Raw genomic sequence first — 14,507 nt, 5'->3', positions numbered from 1 at the left:
GAAATAAGATTTATTTAGGAACAACGAGATCCTTCTGGGCATGAAACAAAAGCATGCATTGCATGCATAGGCACATAACAACTGGAGTTTTAGACCACCGTCACTGCTCACGATGCACAATGTTGATTGGACTTTGGGAATGACAAAGCGTGTTAGTGGCCAGCACTACGTTACATGAGTCAACAGAAACTTAGTGATCCATAGTGATGTATATACAGCATAATCCCTCTTCTTTGAGACCCAGTCCTCTCACCATCCCTGTGTTCAGTCTCCTCACACAGCATTTATCACTGTTCTCTCATTGCTCTCTGAGGGTTAATAGACACTTACAGTAGGTCAGAGGTTCTGTGAGGAATTCTACACTCTGTGATGAGAAGTATTCAGAATGTAAGCAGCAGAAATTTCATCTTATCTAGAGTAAAGTTGGCATTTCGGAGCCCCATTCCTTCTTCCTCTTACTTTATTCTACATTTATCAGCTCTACATGCATCCTTTTGCTTTATAGCACTCGGCTCTTATGCCCTTTAACCAAATCTCTCCACATCAGTTTAAGGTGCAAATCCAGGATTGAGCTATCCAGTTTCATCAAAGTAGGCGCTTTGCTCAAAAAGTTTCATATCACAGTCTATTATTTTTATTATGAATTTTATTGAATTACACTCTTGGTGGGTTTTTCTTCCACTACATCTCTGGATGTCTTTTGGCAGCACTGCAGTCTATTAGAACCACAAACCGCTTAGGTTCACAACATGGAAATTCCCTACAAAAAAATGCCCCCCTTTTAGACTCAAAGTCAGTCACTGCTAGCAGATGTGTTTTCTTTTTGTTCTTGGGTGCATTTTGATGTCAGCTGGGGCAGCTCAGCCTGGCTTCTCACCACAGCCAGCTTAAGAGCGATGACGATCCGGTATCTTACTGACTCATACCAGCAAGATCTCGGCCTAGACCCCTTCTAATCTGCAGCCACCCACAGGCTGAAATCCCTCACTCCCCCCCCCCACTTCTCTGAGTAACTGTTTTCTTTGCATAGAAACAGTCTGTTGCTCTTTGTCCCCTTGTCTCTCTCTTCACAAAGAGTGGGCTTCCCACTTTGTTTACTTCAAAATATACAGACTACTATGGAGATCTCAGAAAATCCACCTAAAAGTCTGAGTGTGGGGGGGTGTAGAATAATCTTAGCAACCCACAAAATATATTTGTTTCACTTGAGATTCTGTGTAAAACAAGCATCCGAAATGTGAGCTTTCCCCACATCCTCATAAACTGATGATTCATCACTTTTTTTTTTTTCAATTATCATGCGCAGATTTTGAGTTTATATACACTGCTAGGTTGCACTGCCAAATGTACATTGGAGGAAATGGAATCACAGCCTGTATGATGTTTAGTGTCCACTTTTTGGTCCAGTGCAGGAAGTGTGATGCTCTTATACAGCTGCAAACTCTTTGTTCGGGATGGATGGTTAAGCGTTCAAAGCACTGTTGACAACAGTGCATCCATGTTTCAGGTGTGGTTAAGTTTGAGCAACCAAAACACTTGGTAAAGATTAGGTTAGGGAGAGAGAATGATGTCAGTGTTTGACATGTGATTTCTGGGCAGTACAGAGCAAAAGCACTACAAAGATGAGGCAACGTCCATGAACTCGTTACATCAAACCCAGCACGTCTACACCAACCAGCTGTGTTTTGAAGTGTGAATGCAGACAGAAACAAACACTGACTTTTCTATTGTGTGAATTTCTTAGTTGAAAGCTTATTTTTATCAAGACAGTCCTCCATCATCTACCCTAAACCTAAACTAAACTAGACTAGACTAAGCTGGACACCTGTGCATGTATTTTCTTTTATGTTGGGGTGTAAAGATGTTGAACTAAACCGAACAGATTGTTGCGCGGGGGGGGGGGGGGCTCTGAAAATGATTGATGAGTGTAAAACCTGATATACAGCAGATAAGACATTTACACAAAGAGAAAAAACACACTTTTCAGGCTTTTCGAGTTGAGAATGAAATGGTCATTTTAGCTGATTATTTCCGTATGTCTGCCGTAAATCTCTATATGTTGTAAATAGCGATACAGTATGTCTCTGCGTTGAGTTTGTGTGATTCCAAACTTTCATTTTGTTTGTATCTCAGAAACTTCATCCAAAAATAAATAAAGAGAGATTATATAAACAAAAGTGAAAGTTTCCATACCTAGAAATTCTATAAATGGATTTAAAAAGGTGCCCAATCCCCCATGACTTTTAAGGTGGAAGGGAAACTTTCTCCCTTTATATCCTGCCCAATAACAAAGCTCCAAAAATGAGTGTGTCCAGCCAAGGATGACTTTGAATATGAAGTCTTGTTAGCTACAGACCGTATTCGACAGACTGAGGAGGAATGTTGTCTGACAACAGCAGTGGTCAGTCTGCGTGAGGTCAATGAAGTGAGGATGGCTTATCGCCGATGCTGCCTGCCTAACAGCATCGCTCAGAAGCTCTTATCTGTCAGAGCTGTCAGAGACAAGGTCTTCACACATCTTTATCTGTCCTCCCCTCTACCACACTGGCTCCTGCAGCGAGACTGGTGGATGTGTTGGTTGCAGGCGGATTCCATTTGACACCACTGCACCAACGCTCTTGAGTCCAGACATTGTGGCAGATGAATCAGTGATGGTATCATCAGTCAGCGGAGCTGTTTAACCTCACATACTTTTAACGATGATTTCGTGATGCATTAGAAAACAAGAAACTAGACTTCGAGTGCATTTTAGTTGACAGAACATGTCAAGGTAACGCCACAGTTCAACGCATGAGTAAGTGTGGTTGTGTTGTGTACCAAGGTTGTCTTTTCCCATCAGTTCTGCTTGTGATTTTCCAGAACTGAATGAGTGTTCAACAAAAGTGAAGATTTTGGTAGCCTCAGGGTTAAATCTCTTCGCTGACAATATTGTTCTGTTTGTTCGAATTTTGACATATGATGGGAGCTCTGAGTTGAACCAGTTCACCTTTAAGTGAGTCAGTCAAGATGATATGGCGTCTGATCAGGTTGCCTCCTGGATTCCTTCCTTGCAGAGGAATTCTTGATATGTCCGACTGAGAGACCCTGGGAAACACTCACAACAGATTGGGATAAAATTTCCAATTTGGTCTGGAATGCCCCAAGATCTTCCAAAAGAAGCTGGAGGACATGTTTTGGGCAGAGCTGCCACCATTGGGACCCCAATGATAATGTTTGAAACACCCAGTGGAAAAAGGCAGTGGTGCATCTTTTGTTGATAGATATTGAATTATTGACAGGTGGTGATTTTACTTGGCATCTTTGGATAATCATTAGAAGTTACAATCTCATAGTTGGTTTGGACGTCACAAAGAAAACACATTCCTGTAATGCCAGTGATAAGCTGAGCTTTAGCTGTTTAAATTTTTGCGTTGATCCAGTGAAAACTTCTCTTGATAACTTACAAGAAAGTTTTGGAGTTGACGCTGCAGCTCCTCCTCCCATAGGTCAAGGTCACACATGAGAAGAGCTTTAAAGCACAGGGAAAGTGAGAGAAGCCACACTGGTGGGGAGGAGCAGGAGGAGGATTTAACCGGAGTGTGTTAATTTGTATTTGGAGTTGTGATGTCTGAGGGGAGGGCAGGATTAGAAAGCGGTGGTCCATAGAGAGACACACGAGGAGTCGGGTTTCAGCTTTGCGAGGGCCCCTTGAGTCTGATGCACTGAAGCTGCCTTTGTTTGACTGGGAACCACAGAGAAGGAGAGAGAGAGAGAAAGCAAGAGGAGGAGGAGGAGAGTGAGAGGCTTTTAGTTTGGAGGGAGTGAGGGAGAGAGGCAGAGTGGGCTCCATCTCTCTCTCTTACCAAGGCTTTCACACATGAACAGGACAACTTTAGTTTGGATCTAAGCTTACCGTCGCTGAAGATGACTTCACGGTAAATGAAAGCACTCTTTTTTTTCCATGAAGAAGTTGTTTTAAGTCAACATTTAATCAGTTTTCAAACTCTTCACTCCTCTCTTTATGCAGCATTCCTCCCTGGTTCTTTGGATTATTTCTGCTCGTCCTGCGGTTCTGCTGCAGTTGCTCCTCTGCCTATCAGCTGCTGGATGGTATGTGCACTCTGTTTGTTGATTGCTTATTGCTGTGTCATGTGTTTTTTTTAATTCTGTTGTTGCTGAACTTTCTGCTGCCTCATGAGTTTTCACTGACTATGACTGGGGAAACTGTTCGCTCTGGTCCTGGAAACTCAACTTGCTGCACTGACGCACTGAGAAAGATGCTTAAACAGCAGAAATACTGCAGGACTAATGTGCTGTTATTGGGTGATCACATAAAGGTTGTGGTGATAGTTTAGGACATTATGAACTTAATTAGTGTTATAATAATAGTCATGTTGATATTAAAGTGCCTGTATAGCAAAGACCATGGGAAGGTCTCTAGGTGTTTTAAGTCTGCATTTTGAGGGCGTATTTGCATTAGACGCTCATTTGATAAGATCATTACATCCCATGGGATGCTTAATGTTGGATTGGACTGGGTCCAGCTGCACTCTACATAACACTGTTTATTCTGGGAGTAGGGAGGTAACCGTGTGGAGAGTGAAACATGGCATTCCCCCAAACTCTTTGGAAACTTTTGGGAACCACTGTTTTTGGATGAACTTGGGGACACAAGAGCCTGTTTGGGAGATACCTGCTGGCTTCTGAGCACATGATGGTTTCACTTATTTCTGGACTGATATTTTCTCAGAGCCCCTTTGCAGCGTGTCGCTGTCTTTGCAGACTGTTTGCACAGCTTAAATCTAGAATTTCTCCATGATGAATGGATCAATCAGGACACTCACAACATGTTCCCAATTAGCGCTGAAGGAGCTGCAGATTTTCTTTTCCACTGCAGTTGGAAACCTCACAACGTGTACATCAACTGACAGGCTCTGCAATCAGTAGCTCCGCATAATTAAGGTAGTGAAGATGATGTAATGCTACTAATTTTTGAATGTGTGTGTTGGAACGTGCTTGTCGTGACGGTCGATGTCAATTACGTCTGAGAGCTTCTTTTTATTAGTTTTCGTCCTGGCCTTGACACAAGCTTCCATACCATCACTGCTTTCGTCAGTGTGCTGGAATCCAGATTGACATTTGCAGCTGTGTGTTTGTGTTTGTGTTTGTGTGTGTGTGTGTGTGTGTGTGTGTGTGTGTGTGTGTGTGTGTGTGTGTGTGTGTGTGTGTGTGTGTGTGTGTGTGTGTGTGTGTGTGTGTGTGTGTGTGTGTGTGTGTGTGTGTGTGTGTGTGTGTGTGTGGATATCTTGACCTGTGATCACTTCAAGGACCTCCGTGTCACAAAAGCAGCATTGTTTAGGCCCAGTCAAATAATTACGAGGTCTCTTCAGCTAATGTGGCCCAATGGAGCTTAATTATCACAGTCTGACTTTCTGAATTAAACACCACTTTGGCTGCTTGTGGCTAAAAAAATGCAACCACTTTGCAAGTAAACCCTGTCCCTAATTATGAAATAAAGTGAGAGATGATCAGAGGAATGAGTTTTGACTCAGAAGAAACACAGCAGAACTTGACTGTGGATGTGTGTGAGGAGGTGGGTGGAGTTCAGCTGATGTCTGACTGAAGAAAAGTTTTCTGAGTGTGATTTCATGGTCCAGTTTCCTCGACTATAGACCCTGCAGCAGCTGGCTGAGCCAGAGGCTCCACTCTCATGCTGTTTGTGCTTTTGCCATATTCATAATCCTCTGTCATGATTCACTTTTTCAAGAAGGGGAAAAAAGAAGTGTGTGCATGCTGGCTCACTCGACACAGAGAGCACTAGGGACAAATATTTCCAGGCTGCATGTTGTAAATATTCTTGAAAACAGAGCTGTCGTCGTGGCAACTTTCATATTTCTGTGCACAATTGTTGAAATAAAGCTGATTTAATCCATTTCCTCTATGTGAAATCGTGCATGCTGCTTCTTCCAGCTGTGTGTCTTGCTAGTGTGTCCTGAGGTTTTTAAGTGGATGCAGTGGAGCTGAGAGGTGGCAGAGTGGACACATTTCTATCAATGGAAGATTATGTTTGTCTCACATTTGACGGGAGGGGACAAGTTCTTATTGGCAGTCTTTGGTAATGGTCATGAAGTCTTGGTTGTATATACGAAAACAGTGCACAGATTAATGTATTACTTTGAAAACAGTTGTCTGATTGATTCGAGGAGTGACGTAGAAAGTGAGATTTGGATGAGATAAATACATTAATGCTTAACTATTTGAGTGCATGAATGAATGAATGCAAGACAGAAAAATGCATGTGCAAAAACTGAATGAGTGAATGAGTTAACACATGTATGGGTAGTCATCAGCTGAACAATTAGTGAATAAATGAATGAGCTGACAGGATGAAATACATGTACTCACTGCAGTGAAATGTCTTAACAAGATGTTCAAAACTGCATAAACAAGTAAACAAACCATCAAAAATGGCTGTTTTTTGGCTGTAGTCCTTTTTATTCAACAGAAGAGTCATAAAAGCATTCTCTTTGGGTATAAGCCACTTTTATTCTTTACTAATGAGTAACATGCCAACAAACACAGTATACATCTTCTTCAGCCTGGGGTGCTGTGCACACATACACACATGTGTATGCTTGCATATGCCTATACACCATGCACACAGAGAGAACACACACATGCAACTCACTCATGATGTTCTCCAGCTGCTGTACACATGGTAATTATTCACAAGTGATAATGTTTTTAATTATCTTGAAGGGACAGTGCGGATGCTCAGGACACTGTTGGCTGTTAGGGATGGTGGTAGATGATGTGGCTGATCATGTGAGTAGTAGAGAATGTGGTTGTGATGATTACACCGGGGCGATGATGGGGATGATGATGAGGACAAGGCTGACAGTGAGAATGATGTAGATGGATTATGATACAAGTCTTCGATCTGTGAAGGGTGTTGGTAGATACTGTAGAGCCAGCGGAGGATCATGTACAGGGTGAATTATGACTTTAACAGATTTATGTGTGGAACACATTTGACTTCCAGAAAGTGCTGTGAATCTGAACATTTTCATTCTTGATCATCGATGCACTTTGAGTTCATTTGAAGAGTGTACTTCCAAAACAAAACAGAAAAACTGGCGCTCGCTGTTAAAAGATAAAAGAGCAAGGGTCTGGTCTGCTATCAAAGGCAGGACTCATTATTTACTTTGTTTTATCTGTTAGAGTTTATTCAGGGAAGGTCAACTGAGTCTGTTTACTCTTTCTTTTTTTTCTTTTCAACTTAATGGTGTCACGATCAAGCCACTGACACCAACCTTTACATCACCACTGGTCCTGAACCAAATCAAAAACTCTTTGCAGGTTCAAGGGACTCTTTTAATGCAGGGAGGAAACCCCATGGCAGCATGTATTGGCATCCAAACATATTACTCATACAAAACCAGCCAAAAAACACTTCTAAAACCCTGTTTTTTTTTTTTTTTTAACATGAACAATTAATAGAATGAATAAAGGGGATGAGGAGGAAGGCCTTGATGTAATTGTCAGCTCCGGAGGTTGAGCTGTTGATTTATGGGTGTGATCTTTTGACACTAGATGGTGGAACTGATCACAGAACCCTGTGACTCACTCTTTTGTAGATCCAGAATACTTCATTGGTTAGTCATTTTAAACAATTAATGGTTGAAGTAATTTGGAATATTCTGGTAACGTGATGCTGAATGAGCTGATGCATTTAGTTCCACTGATTCACGTTTCTTGATTAGCTTAATGCTGGTTATTATTAAACCATTTTACAACCATTCCATACATCATATTGTAAATATAAAACACTGTCTTGGCATTTTTGATCTGAATTCACAAGTGTACTCTTGGCTGCTGCAGTGAAACTTTGGAACCATTTCCAAATTCTGGAAACCATTATGGGAGTAAAGCTGATTTCTCAGTGCTGGAGGGTTTTTCTCTGGTGTCCAAGCAAAAGCTGGAGAGAAAATTGACACATAAGTGTAGATGGCAGCTCTGCAAAACTAAAGAGACACAACGTAAAACACAACAGGGAGGTAGAGATGGACAGAAGCTGTACCTACAACCAGGCTTTCTAACTTGTTTCTTTCATCTGTGAACCCCAAATCCACTGTAAACCCATCTTAATGTAGGTAGCAGTAACACCTCTAGATTGACTTCACATTGCAGATTTGTCAACAGAAGTGAGATGACAGAGTTTAAGGAAGTAATGTGTAAATCCTTCCATGTCCATTTGGTCTTGGTTCTGATTTAATGAGCCCCTGCTGGCTTCAGTTTGATGTAGGTCATCTGGACAGCAGCCCTGCGCAGAGGTAACACGTCAGATTTTGATTTAAAGTCCAATTTCAGCTCAGGCACAGTCAGATTCTCAGTTGTGTCCAACAATGATTTCATGAATGAGCATGAAACACGCTCACACACAGCACCAGAGGCTTTTAAAGTCTTTGGCATTTTCCTCGAAATGAACGTCCAGTTTGTTTCCATCCACGTGATGAAAAACACCAGTGTCAACTTCTATCCAGTTCATGAAAGTTTTTGCAGTTTTGTTTGACACACGTGGTACCAGGCAGGCCTTTTCTGAGGAAAAAAATCACAACAGTGAGCACTGAGCACCAAAGCTGTCACCAGTTTAATAAAAACAGCCAAAGCAGATCACGATGGCTAAACGTTAGAGGTAAAAGCGGCCAGATGTTGTTACTCTGCATGTCAAATGTTTGAGTTTTTACAGGATGAAAAGCACTTTCTCTGTCGTAACATGAGGTAATGGTTTAAATGCTGACATTTCGCAAATGCTCACAAGAAAAGTGGATACGAAACCATAATAGAAAATATATTCTACGCTCATTTTTACAATGATGCAGCTTTTTCAGAACACTTTGAATTGTTGGTTTCTTTGTAGATAAAAGAGCTTGGTCTGTACCAGCTCTATATGGAAAGTGTCCTGAGACAACTTCTGTTGTGATTTGGCGCTATACAAATAAAATTGAATGAAATTGAATAGTTTGACAAGATAACCCGCAGGTGATCAGGGTTTTTGGTCTGGGGTTTTGTCGAGTCAGACTCAATGTGGTCAAACAAGACCAGACCATTGCTTCTGACAGAGACAGGAGCCCCATTATCGCTCACTTTCAAACTGTAAGAACTGAGAAGTTGAACAGAAAATGTCTGAGGAGTGTGGCATGAATGTCTTATAATTTCATCCTCCCTTAATCAGCTGTCGTCATATTTCTTTGTTTGCCCTTGGGAGAGTGACATGTGCCTTCATGTGGCTCTTCACACTTTCACGTGTCAGCAAGCTCAAACTGATTCAAGATGTGCTGCAGGTTGTGTGTGTTGCACATGTTTCTGCATCCCAGATTATTCCTGTTTACTTCCACCAGCTGCCAAGTTTGGTCCAATATGACAGCTCTTATTATCTTCATCTGGCTCCTGGTGAAGTTCCTTCTCTCATAATTGATGAAGTTTGTTTTTTGTTGTTGAGTCAGTCACTGATTTTGTTCCGTGACCTTGGATTCTTCACTCTTTTTGACGAAGACAACCAACTCATGAAAAAGTTTCAGAGGGAAACTGGAGCCGATGTAATGGCAGTAAAAGTAGATTATTGTCAAATTATGTAAGTGGCGATAGATTCTGCTGACTTAACGCTTTGAGGAAAGCTGCTCAACAGTCCCGGAGCCTCCACGATTCGATCTGCAAATAATCTGAGACAAACCCCAAACAAAAAACATGTGCATTATCCTGAAGGCTAAACAGGAATTGCTAAATTTGTCTTGGACAAAACAAGCCACTATTTTGAGTCTTGGACTCAGTGTGAGCACACGTGTGTGTGTGTGTGTGTGTGTGTGTGTGTGTGTGTGTGTGTGTGTGTGTGTGTGTGTGTGTGTGTGTGTGTGTGTGTGTGTGTGTGTGTGTGTGTGTGTGTGTGTGTGTGTGTGTGTGTGTGTGTGTGTGTGTGTGTGAGATGACGTGGGCGACTTTCTTCAAAGCAGGAGAGCAGAGGACAAACACAGGATGTGTTAAGTATAGGATTGATTCAGTATGGGAGGGTAAAGGTGTGACGCCGAATGTCACTTTGACCTCCGTCCTTTGTACTCCCACATTTTATGAATGTCTGACCTCTTGAGTAAAACCATAAAACAGAGCAGCAAGAAAAACCTTTTAAAAAAGCTCCTGAATGCCACATCCTTAATGCCTTGTTTGATGTGGTTGACTGTTATCGTTCCTTGGACGATGCAGATCAGATGGAACAGCGCATTGACTCCTTTCTAGCTGCTGTTGCAAATCGTGATACATCTACATGTCGATGTCAAGGGTCCGTATTCCGTGGTGCTATGACAGAACCCGGTGTTTCTCACAGAACGGTATTCAGGCAGGGATGTAGTCGAGCTGATATCCAGCCAGGCTTTTTCAAAACTATTGTCTTGACATGTTTTGACATGCTACCTGTGTCGTCTTTCAGCCTCACTTAACAGATAACGGTGTTGAGCATCCACTTGTTGCTCAGCTCTGCAGCAGACAGTGTGATTGTTTTAAAAACAGTGCATTTCCACAGTAAAGCTCAGAGGAACAGGCCTGTGACGAGGAGATAAATGATATTCCAAAGTGACAGGGAAAAGTAAAAGAACTGATGAAGTTCCCTTGAGCAAAGCTCATGCAAAGCTGTTCACTGGGCAATACTAGACTGTGGCTGTTGAAGGTTGGAGTGAGTGCAACTGTAAATGTGACGCAGGATGAAAAGAAAATTCCTCTCTGTAGCCGAGTGTTGGAACATAAACACATAAACATGGTTACAGCTGTAAATGGCATGGTTGTGGCCGACCCACAGTACATCCTGTGTACTATGAGGACGTTTTGCTGAATAAAATGTGCCATGAGTCGTCCTGCATTCCTGTAGGAAATGCTGTGCTCATGCAGAAGGTTTTGCCATCAGAGGGGATTAGAGGAGCATCAGAGCTTCAATTTGCAATAATGTAAAGTGGTCAGAATTAGTGTGTTTATTTTTCCGGGAGCGGCCGGCTTCCTGGCTTTCGCGCCGCAGAATCCCGATGTGTGAAAACATGGAATATTTAACAGTCTGGAAAATGTCTGTCAGTGCGGAAGGATAGAGTTGAAACAAGCAGGTGTCTGTTCAGCTGTGTGGAGACCACAGAGAGAGAGGACATGTCCTGTCGTACAGCAACGGAGCATCTGAGTCTCTAATGAGGTCATGGAGTGCAGAGCAGCTGTGTGTGGCTCTAAAAACAAGCAAGAAATGAGGCTTTTGGAGTCCTTAATCTACCAAAAATCCCTGTTAAATGAGAATTCTGTATTGATAATAATGAAGAAAAGTATTGTTTTCCACATAATATGTGTACATGCTTGTGTATGGGCATGTATGAGTGTGCATCTTTTTGTGTGTCTGTGTTTGCACTGCTGGAGGACTCCTCCTCTAATGACAGAGCAGTCGTCTGTGGGAACAGATTTATGAACGCTTCCTTCACTATATCTTTACCCTCCTTTGCTCACTGATCTCTGCCTGTTTGATCAGTCTGTTGCCTCTAAACCAGGATGTTAGTGTTGAAGATAAGGCTGTTTTGCTCTCCCTATTGCTACATGAGAAGAAGTTTCAGCTTCTTTGAACTTGAAGTTTGCATTTTATCTTAATTTCAAAGTCTGCGTCTCATCCCCAGCCCTCTTTCTATATTGCTTTACATTGCCAAAACTAAATGGACATCTGAACCTTACAAGTATTTGCAGTTGTTTAACATATCATAACAAATCTATAGGCTTTAATATTCTCCAATAACAACTTTTCTGGGAAATTTTCCACAAGATTTTGGAACCTGGAACTCCCATTGAGCTTCTAGAGCATTAATCAGTTTGTCCACTAATATTTGGCGATAAGACGGTTCATCCCAATGATGTTTGATTGGGTTGAGGATAAAGCCTTGGGGACCAGTCACATCCTTCCACACCAAAGTGTCTACAATATTTCTGCATGATGTATAGGATTGAGATTAAGATGTGGACATAAGTGTCCACATACATTTTGCCTTATAGCGTTAGCACAGGTAAGTTTTCGTAGATGATTATCTTTCATATGTTGCTTAGCAAATACAAAATCCTAGGTTTACTTTTGGTCTTCCACAAGGTTACACCAGGTCACAGCTCAGTAGTGTCAGTGGTATGTTGACCCCACCTTGAACCTTTATGGCTCTGGTTTGGTCTCCTGTCTAGCTGACGGATGAGTAGTGGTCATCAGCAAACCAAAGAACAGACTTCAAAGAAAGTCTCAAGTTTAAGCTTTGCTCAACAGAAACTTGAACTCTGTATCTTTTGTTGGACCTTTTGTTTCGTGTCCTAGTTGGAGTGATCTGCTTAATTTCTATTGGAATTACGAGGTGCTCGCATGGTGTGAGTTTTGCTCGTTGATTTCATTGTAAGTGCTGAGCGATGGGTGTTTCTCTTTGGCAGCTCGAGGCGTGATGAAGGGAAGAGATCAATTTGACGATAGTTTGTAGGAAAAGAGAGAAAAATATTCCCTGAGGAGCGCAGTCAGGATCCTGATTGTTTCCCAGTGGGCGGTGGGATTAGTGGTGGTGTTGATGGTGGTTTTGTGGCATGTGTGTCTCCGTGTGTGCGTGCTCAGCTGGTCTGCAGCTGCGTTGTTTTTGAGCACACTGTCAACTCACTTCCTGAAAATCCCACAACAAAACTAATTAATGGTTTGTTCTCAGTTTACCTTATTATTTCACCACCTCTGGCGAGTAAACATCAGCAAACATGTCGTTATCTCCTTTTACTTCTTGTTTTTATTCCTTCCTTTCATTTCATTGCCTGGTTTTTATCCTTTTTCCATATATTTTTCTCATATTTTGCCATTCATCATCTGCCTCTCATCTCACCATTCTTTCTGTCTCATCCTTTGTCTATTTGATCATTCACTTTCTTTGCTTGTAACTTCCTGCGGGTCTGACAAAGGTGAGTGCTGTTTATTCTGCTGTGTGTTTATTCATTTTGAAAGTTCATGCAGGAAGTAATAACTGTGAAAAACAGTCAATTTCTCACTTTGGTTTGCGGTTAGCTCTTTGCTGCTGTTTCTGCTGTTGGTCTCTCAGGAGCACTACCAATTGTGTTTATGCATGTGGTCAACTCCTTCACTTTAAAACTGTATGTGACACCTTTCCATCAAAAAAATCCCCTTAGTGGTGTACATGTGCTTTGTTTTATATTACTGCTCACTGTCATTTCCTCCAGTTTGCCCCTTTCTTAACCGCTTAAACCATAGACTACTAAATATAGAAAAGATAGAGAAAGATAGAAAATATAAAAGTTTCACAACACATGCTCATACCTGGACGACAGAATCAGTTGATTGCCAATGACTCCCAAAACAACATGTATGACCATTTGAGAGTACCAGCGATAGGCATACCAGACCTTTGTTGCACTGGGCCTTCATCTTAATGTAGTTTATGTTGTGAAACAATCGTTTCCTTAGGTTTCTGGTGAGGATGAGCTATATTATGTGACTCATTTTGTCTCTAACATCTGCATTAATAAAAGATTCTTCATTTATCTAAAGCCCATTGTGGCCTCTAATATGGAGTCCACACTATTTGCAAGATGCCCATAACCTCAAGTTTGTTTAGTCACAAAGATGAAGTCAAACATATAGGCTTGTAAGACATTGGATAGGTTTGTTTCATATGGCTCTGGTTGTGTTGAAATATGAAATGCATTTTTCTGGTAACTGTCATCATAAGGCTATGACGTGTCCCAAGTTATTGACGTCTCTGCAATTATACTTGTTGATGATGGGCAATAAAAAACGTATTCAACGGTCAACAGAGCCCGCTAGAGTTCCCCAAAGGGATCCTAAAGATCTATCCCAATAGCTTCAATGTTTCTGAGACAAAGTATTTTAGGGTGTTTTTCACTTCTCTGCTTTCTTTCCTCCTTGCCAAAGCTGATTTCACTTCAGCCCATTGTACACTACTCCCCTCAATAGATCTAAAAACACTTAAAAGACACAACAGACAAAATGTGATTTAAAAAAAAATGTGAAAAAGTGAAGGGTTCATAAAAAAGATGTGAATGTGTCTTCTCATTGCAAACTGTTTTAGGCTAAAATATGTTGGTCTTAGTTCTGTTGAACTTTTTCTTAATAAAAAAAATTGGCAGGTGCCCAATTTAAAATGAGAACCATGTTTGTGTACTACAGCGGACAAGCAAAACAGTGCAAGACTAATCAGCCATGTTCATTGCTTTAAAATGGGTTTATTTAACCTCAGAGATTTGGGAATTTTTCTTGCATACCTTTGTTGCTAAATGTTAAGTCAAGACAAAAGATTGAAGCGATATCATCAGGCTGGCATTGTTGTCTCAAACACTTTACAGCTAAAGAACCTTTTTCATGACTTGTCATCTGGCAAATTGAAGTTTCTTTCTTTTTAGAAATATTAAGATAGAAAACAGACATGTCTTTTGAGAGCATGGCTCTTGTCCTCCGTCATTGATTCCAAGAA

The 14,507-nt window shown here is 41.4% G+C and overlaps 1 protein-coding gene across 1 annotated transcript in view; it reads left to right on the top strand.

The window, feature by feature from the left end:
* Positions 1-3,818: 3,818 nt before the first annotated feature.
* Positions 3,819-14,507, top strand: part of LOC139346824 (collagen alpha-1(XVIII) chain-like) — a 52,415-nt gene continuing 41,726 nt past the window's right edge. Inside the window, exons 1-2 of the mRNA XM_070986139.1 lie at positions 3,819-3,914; positions 4,007-4,089. Coding sequence (XP_070842240.1) covers positions 3,904-3,914; positions 4,007-4,089 — 94 coding nt within the window. The 5' untranslated portion in view covers positions 3,819-3,903. The remainder of the gene's footprint in view (positions 3,915-4,006; positions 4,090-14,507) is intronic.

Source organism: Chaetodon trifascialis, chromosome 18 (assembly GCF_039877785.1).
Source record: "Chaetodon trifascialis isolate fChaTrf1 chromosome 18, fChaTrf1.hap1, whole genome shotgun sequence".
NCBI lineage: Eukaryota > Metazoa > Chordata > Actinopteri > Chaetodontiformes > Chaetodontidae > Chaetodon > Chaetodon trifascialis.
Note: the sequence above shows the minus strand (reverse complement) of the source record. Positions and strands in the feature narration are given on the sequence as shown.